The sequence below is a fragment of the Miniopterus schreibersii genome (genome assembly GCF_964146895.1).
Source record: "Miniopterus schreibersii genome assembly, chromosome: 1".
Taxonomy (NCBI): domain Eukaryota; kingdom Metazoa; phylum Chordata; class Mammalia; order Chiroptera; family Miniopteridae; genus Miniopterus; species Miniopterus schreibersii.
In genome coordinates, this window is record NC_138101.1 from 183,956,861 (window position 1) to 183,966,949 (window position 10,089).

A 10,089-nucleotide genomic window follows, 5' to 3' on the forward strand; every position below is an offset into this window, starting at 1 on the left:
CCCTCTTTGCCACTCTCACACAGCATCACGTTAAAGACAGTGTCATCTCCCTGAGGTATGAGACATGGGTGACAGCAGCTGGCTCTGGACCACTCTGCCCCTCCAGCAACCTCAGGATAGAAGGTCTATACCCTTTGGGGATGCCACTTGACCTTGGAGTGTTAGCCTCTGCCCTTCCCAAACCAGGCAGACCCCTGGCCAGGAAGGCAGGTGAGAAAGTCCAGGCCCACTGTGCAGCTCAGGGACACCAGGCCTGCTCTGGGGCTGAGCTGGAGAGGCCAGGTGTGTGGGAGAAGGCAGAGATGGCCTAGAAGGGGACGGGGCCTTCTTGCTCTGATGTTTCTCTCCCTCCTCTGCTCCCCCCCTGCAGAGCCCGATCCTGACCCAGTTCTTCCCCTCCGTGCTGCTCTGGGCCTTTACAGTGATAATGCCTCTGATTGTCTACTTCTCTGCCTTCCTGGAGGCCCACTGGACCAGGTGAGCTGGGGCCTCCTCTCCAAGACCTGCTCTTCCCAGTCCTTCCCCTGCCACCCCCCCTCCAGCCTCCAGCCTAGTGCTCTGTCCTCCCATCTGGCCTAAGGAATGGAATTAGATACCTGAAACCATCCCAAAAGTAGGGCCTGGATTGTCTCTGGGCCTCTGGCGTCCAGGATGCTGAGACAGGGCCACCATATGAGATGTGAGGCCAAAACCAGGTGTCGTTGGGCAGCTCCCTTAGCCTCCAGCTGTGCACTGAGGGAATGGACCTGTGGGCAGAGACACAGGCAGAGGGCACAGGATGAGGCCAAGAGAGCAGGACTTGTTTGGAGAATGTTGGGAAGGCTGCTATGGCCAGAGCAGAGGAGACCCTGAATTCAAACTTATTGTCGACCCATATGGCCCATATGGTGCCCACATTTTTTTAGAAATATGTTTTTATTGATTTTTTAGAGAGAGAGGAAGGGAGAAGGGAGAGAAAGAAAGAGAAATATCGACATCAACCTTGATCGGCTGCCTCTTGCACGCCCCATGCTGGGGATCAAGCCCACAACCGGGGCATGTGCCCTGACCGGAATTGAACCCAGAAACTCCTGGTGCATAGGTTGATGCTCAACCGCTGAGCAACACCGGCTGGGCATGGTTCTCACATTTAATTTTTTTTTTTTTTAATCCTCACTCAAGGATAATTTTTCCATTGCTTTTTCAGAGAAAGTAGAAGGGAAAAAGAGAGAGAGAGAGAGAGAGAGAGAGAGAGAGAGAAACATCGATGTGAGAGAGACACATCGATTGCTTGCCTCCCGTGTGCTCCCCAACTGGAGACTGGGGCCGGGGATCAAGCCTGCAACCTAGGTATGTGCCCTTGGCCGAAATCAAACCCGCAACCCTTCAGTCCATAGGCCAGTGCTCTATCTACTGAGCCAAACCTGTTAGAGCAGTGCCCACATTTTAAACAATCAGGAACTGTTTCCCATTTGTTAGCCCTAATGGTTCTACGGTGGCTAATTGGATAGAATGTATTTATTATATCCTGAGGCAGGAGAACCTGCTTTGGCCTGAAGGCTATGTGGGTCTCAAAAGATATTTGCTGCACCTAAAGTTCCTACCATCCTACCAAGCAACAAGCCAGGAGGTTTGTCCTAACAAATCCTTACTGGTCACTCCTATGGCCAGGAACAGCGCTTATGCTGATTACTGAAGCTCTAAAGGGACTCTGAGTATCATTGGTAATGTCCCTTTAACAGTGTAAAGTATATGGTGGCACATGTGCCTCCCCTCCTGTGCCAGGACAGACATCACTAGCTGATCATGCTGTTCTTTCCTGCTGCTCCCAGTCATAGCACACCTCACAGTGCCCCACAAAGATGGTGCTGGGATGCACTATTAAATCACGTTTCTAGGCCAGGTAGCAGCCTCTCTCTCTCTTCACTCCGTAGTGTTAAGCTTTTGGTTCGTATCACGCCTCACTCCCTGATGAATCTCCTTGTTTCCTTCCAGATCAAGTCAGAACCTGATCATAGTGTATAAGTGCTACATCTTCCTGGTGTTCATGGTGGTCATTCTGCCCTCTATGGGGCTGACCAGGTACCTCACCTCTAATTATTTCTCCCCTCTCAGCCAGGCTCACCCTGAAGTTGGAACCTCCTCTTTCGGATACTGTAGGTCTATCTGTGGTTGCTGCAAATACATCCCTCAAATGACAGTCCAGTGCCTGTCATGAGCCTAGCATGTCCCAGGTATCATGCTAACTCTAAGGTGCCATGAATTCTGCCCTCAAAGAGCTTATCATGGAGCTGGGGTGACAAGTCATGCCTGCCAGCTAACTGCAAGCCCAAGCTGGGGGAAACGCAGCCAGCATGCAGTAGAAGTTCAGAAGGAGAGAGCACTGTGGGAGAAATGGCTGGTGAAATTTTGCTAAACAAGGTGGCCTTGAGCTGAAAGGCCCAAGGGTCAGGTGCAGGATGGCCCAACGTTAAGAAGGAAGAGAGGCAGTGTGGACTGGCCAGTTAGAATGTTAGGGTGTAAGAGTCTTTGGGGCGTGGGCAAGGGAAGCCAGTCCAAGAAGAATTGAACCCTGGGCCTTAGTTCATAAATTCATTAACCAAAGGGCCTGCCTTGTTCTTGCTTCTAGTTTGGATGTCTTTTTCCGCTGGCTCTTTGACATCTACTATCTGAAGGAGGGATCCATCAGATTCCAGTGAGTACTCAAGTGCATGGTCCAGGTGCACTCCCAGCGTGCACTGGGGCTCCATGGGTTCACACCAGGTGGATATGTGCATCCTTTACTTGCTCACACAGTAGAAATGAATGCAAACAACACTCATTAGGCAGCTTCTTAACCTTTCCTGTGCCATGGACTCCTGTGGAAATCTGGTAAAGCCCAGGGACCCCTTCTCTGGAGTTTTTGAAGTAACTGTAGATTCACAGGAAATTGCCCCCCCAAAGTGTCCTGTGTACCCTTCCTCCAGTGTCTCCCAATGGGAATGTCTTGCATAACTCTAGTACAATATCATAACCAGGAAACTGACATTGAAACAATTCACAGAGCTTATGCAGATGTTGCCAGTTTTACATGTACTCTGAGTAGATGTCTTTAAATACAAAAAATACCCGGATTACACAGAATACCAATTACACTGAAATATAGTTATCAAATATTTTTAAAAATCAAACTGGTAACATGGTTTTTGCAACACATTTAAAAACAGGACAATGCATGTGAGGTATAGTTAAGCTAAAGTTAGTTTATTGTTTTAAAGGCATCAGTGTGAAAGCTGATGTTACTTAGCCGGAAGAAGAATATTAAATGGGGTTGGGGGAGATCTTTGACAACACAACAGGCAGGTTGTGTTGGACATCCAACCAATTTCAATTATTTTATTTTTAAGGCTATAAACGTTGAAAATCCCAAGTTTCAAAGATGTAATGTTGCAAATGACACGCAAGCTTCCATAGCTTCCTCTGTAGAGCAAGCACCAGAATTCTCCAAGGTTTCTGCACTTTCTGCAAACTATAATTGCAATATGTTGTGTGTTTTTGTCCGAGATGAATGAGTTCATCTTTGGCTATTTAATATCTTGAATACAGTTTACAGATCAGAAAGAAAAGCATTGGGAGTCCATGACAACTCTGATGCCATCAAGAAAGTACAGCTTTGGGAGGAGCTCTGAAATATGCCCAGGGCTCCCAGATTTCTCTTTTCAAAAAAGTTGAGAGAATTGTGTAGATGAGGACCCTGGAAAGCAAGAGCTGCCTGGGCCACCTCTGTGAGAACAGGCAGCTTGGCCATTAGGTGGCTGCTTGACTCCTAGTTGAAGTTGGCCAACTACATCAGATGCGGGTCTGCAGAGAGGAACTTTTCAGTCATGCATAGCATAGTGGCACGTGGGGTAACTAGCGTCATTTTGAAGTCGTGATGAGCACAAATGATACTGTAAGATGTCAGCAATGACTGCGGGCGGTGTGATATGAAAATATCTGATTTCAGTGGGTGACAGACCCACAACCAGGGCTGACATTGCTGCAGTTGTTGGCTCACGTTCTTAATGGAAGGAAATGCTACATTGTAGTTGGCGGTTAGTGGAAATAAAGATGTAATTTTTCCCCATTCAAGGTCACAGATCCCCACCAAATTCTACTCATGGACTCCCTAGGGTTTGTGGGTCCAGGTCAAACAGCCTGCTTTAGATAAAGCCAGCACATGTATCTCATAACATATCCACACTTTATGTAGACCATCCCTATCCCTGCTCTAAAGGGCCCTTGTTAAATTGGGCTTGGAGCACATATATATATAAAACTTACTCTCCCCCTCTTGATAAGACAATAGACAGGTGATGTTGGACATCCAGCCAATTTTGATATATATTTTTTTATTTTTAGGGCTATAAACATTGAGAATCCCAATATTCAAACATGTAATCCCCACTCCCTTGGCTCTTTTCTTCGCTCTCTCCTCCCCTCTCTCAACACCTCTGCCCTTTCCCTCTCCCCTGGCTTCCACTGCTGTCTCCCACTCTCGCCATGCCCAGGTGTGTGTTCCTGCCAGACAACGGTGCTTTCTTCATCAACTACGTGATCACAGCATCTTTGCTTGGCACGGGCATGGAGCTCTTACGCCTGGGGTCACTCTGCTTGTACAGCACCCGCCTCTTCTTCTCCAAGTCGGAGCCAGAGAGAGTCCACATCAGAAGGGTGAGGGCCAGGCTCTTCCCTAAGCACAGCCCTCAGAGTGTCCCTTGGGAGGGTGTCAGGAAGGAGGCCTACTGGAAGCCCCAAGTGTGAGAGGCATGGGGGGGGCTTGCTTCTTGGACTCTAAGGTTGAAAGGCCGGCTGCCAACCAGCTCCCAGAAGACAGATAAGGAGCCACAGGAGCAGCCAAGCCAAAGGAACCAGGCCACCTTCAGGTGACTCCTGTTTTCTGCCCTAGGACCAGGCCATAGAGTTCCAGTATGGGCGTGAGTACGCATGGATGATGAACGTCTTCAGTGTGGTGATGGCGTACAGCATCACCTGCCCTGTCATTGTCCCCTTCGGTGAGTCATCCCAGAGGCACCCCTGGCGCTGCGCACCTTCAGACTGGAAGGAGCAGTTGAGCCCCACAGCATCAGGCCACGTCCTGGAGCAGGAGGAAACCTGGGACGGCCTGTGGGCAGGGTGGGAGGCTCTGGGGCTCGAGGGAAGATGCTAGTCCCAGAGGTTGGCACCACGGGGTTGCCACCGCCTGTCCTAGGCCCTTGCTGCTCTGACAGACGCTGAATCTGACTTCTCAGTTGTGTGGGGGTTTGGGGATAGCACAGGCCCCGACTGGAGCAGCCACTGAGTGTGGCTTCATCTTCCCGCCCCAGGGCTGCTGTACCTGTGCATGAAGCACATCACAGACCGCTACAACATGTTCTACTCCTACGCGCCCACCAAACTCAACGAGCAGATCCACATGGCCGCCGTAAATCAGGCCATCTTCACGCCGCTGCTGGGTCTGTTCTGGATGTTCTTCTTCTCCATCCTACGATTAGGTAGGTACCAGGCCTGCCGGGCCGTTTTACCACTGCCTCCCCTGCTGCTCCACAACCCCCTCCTCCCCCCCAGCTCTGCTAGAGCAGGAAAGGCCAAGAGGACACGGCTCTGCTCATTGAGCGCGACTGAGCCCAGTGGCTTCTCTAGGCCTCGGGAGCTCCTTTTAGAGCCCTTTGAAGAGAAGGGAGGGCTTAGGCCAGCGCCATCCAAATCCTATAGATTTTGGCCCCAGCCATCATGGCTCAGTGGTTGACCCATGAACCAGGAGGTCACAGTTGGATTCCCCGTCAGGGCACATGCCTGGGTTGTGGGCTCGATCCCCAGCAGGGGGCGTGTAGGAGGCAGCCGATCAATGACTCTCATCACTGATGTTTCTCTCTCTCTCTCCCTCTTCCTTCCTCTCTCTGAAATCAATTTAAAAAAATCATATACATTTTGGTTGACCAGCCTCAGGGCAAGAAACATGATGTTCCTTCATTCTAACTCAGGGCTGGCAGGAAATAAGATATTAGCTCTCAGGCTCCATTCCCATGACATTCCCTCTGGGATCCTACAAAATGCCTGGTCTTGTGAGTTGCCAAAAACCCAGAGGAGGATTCTGAGTCTGCCCCAGCAGCCAGCTTTTTCCCTACTCTTGGCTCCACAATGCTGCTGTCCCTGTTCCCACGGGCCAGATACTGAAAATCCCCTGAGGCAAGAAGCTCACACTGATCCCATCCGCCTTCCTCCTCACGGCCCATACTGTTTTCTGCCTCCCCCGACACTAGCCTTCCCTCAGAGATGCTTGACCTTAACCTTCTCAGTAGCATGGAAAAGGGAGAGTCCATGTGTTCTTCCTCCCCTGTCACCATGGCATCTGTAAACACTCAGCTCTCAGTCACCCTGAGCATTATCTGTTGTCACCTCCAATTTCATAGGCCCCAGCCTTCTCCTGCCACCTCACAGATTTCAGTTTTATAGCGCTTTTTTCTAAGTATGAAGGACTACATGTTTATCATCAAAATTGGAATCCTCTGAAGCCTGTGGTTGGCTGCTCCCAGACCTCATTCCGCACACGTGTTTTTCGGGGGGTGGAAGGACGGGGCAAAGCAGGAGGGAGTTCATTGATTTATTGCTGCTTTTCCAAATTGTGAAATTCACTTTATAACATTCAGTCCTGTATCCTGACTTTCTTCACTGAACATTATGTTCTAAGCAATGTCCTGTGTTATTAAAACACTGTTTGAGCACATGCCTTATGCTGACTGTGCTAAACTCTCTTTTAGTCAGTTCTCCCTTGTTGGATATCAGTGCTATTTATCATTTTTTGCTATAATAAAAAACATGATTATAAACATTGTTATGCAGTAATGATGTAAAGACTAATTTTTAATATTTGCCTAGTTAGAAAACGGCTACCCTAAAATAGTTACCAAATAACCCCAATCAAAACATAAATGACTTTTATTTATTTATTTTTTTAATAAAGAATTCTCTTTTTTAAAATTGATTTGAGAGAGAGGAACATCAATCGGTTGCCTCCCGCATACACCCCACCTGGGATCGAACCCACAGCCTTTTGGTGCATGGGGTGATGCTCCAACCAACTGAGCCACACTGCCAGAGCAACATAAATGACTTTTGCATTCTGGATTGCTTCTCAGTGCCATTAGCACAGATCACTGTGCATGTGTACTTGGATAGGGCTCACAAGGAAAGGTGTGGGTCAGAGATTGTATTTGGGGGCAGTGGCACAAATGAATAACTCAGAGATACTTCCCAGGGACTGTGATGTGGCAGGTAGCTGATGGGTGGAGAAGAACATGTTTAATGGGCCCTTAAGTGGATACTTAAGTCAATTAATTTTTTTTTTTCATGGAATCCACAAGATGCCAAACTCTAAACTGGTCAAATAGCAACAAAGGAAGATGTCATTGTATCAGGCCCATTGATCCCAGTTGTTAGGAAGAGAATTGGGCAAGGGCCTCTCTGCTCCAGAGGTGCTGAGGTGGGCCCTAGGCACCTGTCAGTCCGGGTAACATCCCAGCTGGCAGACTGCTGCCCACAGCTCTGGTCCTCAAGCCCCTTTTTGTCTTGGCAGGTTCACTCCACAGCATCACCATCTTCTCCCTCACCGCTCTGATCTTCTCCATGATAATTGCCTTCCTGGGCACTTTTATAGGGAGGCTTCGGAGGGCACGTGACTACGAGGTGAGTTGCCAGGCTGCTTTTCCTCCACTGGTTCTCCCAAGCCCCCAGGGACAGAGTTCTAGGATAGCCTTCTGACCTGGGCACCCACAGTGCCACATAGATGAAAGATTCTTGCCTTTCTCCCTGATTAGGGGCCGTACAAACTCAATGTGTGTGTGCGGGGGTGGGGGAGGGGTCCCCTTGCACTGGCCCAGACACTGCTCCCCTCCATGGGGAGGGATATTTAGCAGACAGCTGTCCTCTCCTCTGACACCTTCTCCCAACAGCAGGCTTCTGGCCCACCCCTCCTACAATGTGAGCCTGTTCAGCCACTGAGCTGACCACCATTTTAAGGGATGGGGGAGTTGACAGTGGCCTGGGGAAGGGGGGATAGTCATCACTTTTAGGAGTTCCAGCATATTGACCTTGAGGCTGTCTGGAGGGAGCCTGGTTCTCTGGGCCCCACGACACCTTTGCCAATGGGGCCCAGCCTAGAGAAGGGAGCCAATCCATGCCCACCGAGAGCCATGCCAGCAACACTATGCGCTCTTGACCAGCATGTCCCAAAGTGAGGTGTCTGTGTACGCATACTGGAATGATTTCCAGGGGACTCAAACATTATTTTTCATGGTTACACATTTATTTTTCTATTGGTTCCTATTTATTTGTTTTTCTGCTTATAGCAACTGACACAAGTTTTCTGTTTATACTAGTGAAGCATTTCCTTTTTAAATGAATTTATGTAAGGAAAAGAAAGTAAGCTAATCTGAAGTGCTGGCACCAGCAGAGTCTGAGGAGGGAGCCTCTTGGAAGAGGAACCTCTCGCTTCTAGTGGATCTGCCATCTCTGGGACCGTGGGCACAGGCCCTCACTGCCCTCCCTGCCTGGCCCGAATGCCATGCTAGTGAAGGAGCAGAGTGAATGACACCTCTGGCTCTGTCTTCCCAATACAACAAGGCCACATGATTATGTTGTCCAAGTGCCCACTCTGGAGAAGAAAGGTGGCAGGGGACCTAGACCAGAGTGGTTTAGGACTCGTTCCAGATGGAGAGGGGAAATCCCAGGGGGAAAGAAGAGAGAGTTGAAATCAAGGCATTTCCTAGACTCAAAGCAGGATCATCTCTGAAGCCCAAATCTGCTTACTTCCTCCCACTATGGTCCTTGAGAATGGAACATTCCGGAAGGGTCGCCCTAGCATCCCAGTCACCTCTCTGTCCCCCTGGCCTCAGCTCTGCCAGCTGGGCTGCAGGCCTGGAAAAACAGAAGATCAGTTGAGTTCAAAGGGAGCAACAGGCCCAGGTGCAGGGTCTAGGCTCCCCTGAATGTGGGGAGGGAGTGGGCAAAGGGCAGATACCCCCATTCTGTGACCCTGCACGTTTCTCCCCACTGCTGCAGCCTGAGGAGGAGATGGAGACCGTGTTTGACATGGAGCCAAGCAGCACCTCCTCCACGCCCACCTCCCTTGTGAGTCAGTGCCTTCACTCTGTGGGACAGGTCAGAGGGGGGTGCCTAGAGGGGGGGCTACTCCAGTGGCATTGTGGGGGCACCAGCATTTAGTGCCTGCCCTGAGTATTGGGGAGGAGAAGGGCCCCCCTCCCTGGGCTCCCTCCTCTGACGCAGCAGGACTTGGCCCAGGTCCAATGCCTGCCGTGGCCCTGGCTGAAGAACAGGGAAGATAGAAGATCCAACTTTAACCTGACATTCTCTAGAAGGAGCTCAGAGAGGAAGAGAAAGGTCAGGGAGACCCCAGCCACAGCGAGCACAGTCGTGTAGACGCAGGGACATGCTGGGGCTTGGCCTTAGGACCGAAGGCTGCCTCCAAGGGCACAGGTGCGCAGACAGAGCTACAAGGAGCTACTGGAGGTCTGGATGGAATGGTCGGGCCGGGGCGCACCATATGAGTGAGCCCATCCACATGCGAAGAGATGAGGCTAGACTCAGAGTGCAGGGGTCCAGCAGGCTGGGCATTGGCTTCCACACAGTGGCTCGGTGTACAGAGGCATGAGCACTCGCCCACATCCCAGCCACAAGTATAGATACAAGGCCACCAATGCCAAAGCCCAGGTGCCTTGGAGGAACACTGAAGAGGGCACTCAGGGAAGGCTTCCTGGAGGAGGGAACATGTAATCCAACTCCAGGAATGGGAGTCGAGGTTGCCAAGTGGAATAGTGTGTGGGGGAAGAGCATTCAAGGAAGAGGATCAGCCTGTGCAAATGCCTGGAAGAGACAATTGGGAACATTTGGGGAAAGGAAGACAGCCTGGTGGAAATGCAGAGTGGGCCCCAAGGCTCGGTGGAGAACAGGCTCTTTAGTCGTGACAGAGCAGGTGAAAGTGCAGACACACCAGTGCTGGACACGCGCACCCCAGTGCACAGAACTCCGCCATTCTCACTCTCGATCTTTATGATAAACCCACACAGTAAGGGT

The 10,089-nt window shown here is 50.4% G+C and overlaps 1 protein-coding gene across 1 annotated transcript in view; it reads left to right on the forward strand.

Moving 5' to 3' along the window:
• Nucleotides 1-10,089, forward strand: part of TMEM63C (transmembrane protein 63C) — a 67,406-nt gene that overhangs the window by 52,934 nt on the left and 4,383 nt on the right. The window contains exons 17-24 of the mRNA XM_081137457.1: nt 371-477; nt 1,975-2,061; nt 2,609-2,674; nt 4,509-4,671; nt 4,907-5,012; nt 5,325-5,492; nt 7,574-7,683; nt 9,058-9,126. Coding sequence (XP_080993583.1) covers nt 371-477; nt 1,975-2,061; nt 2,609-2,674; nt 4,509-4,671; nt 4,907-5,012; nt 5,325-5,492; nt 7,574-7,683; nt 9,058-9,126 — 876 coding nt within the window. The remainder of the gene's footprint in view (nt 1-370; nt 478-1,974; nt 2,062-2,608; nt 2,675-4,508; nt 4,672-4,906; nt 5,013-5,324; nt 5,493-7,573; nt 7,684-9,057; nt 9,127-10,089) is intronic.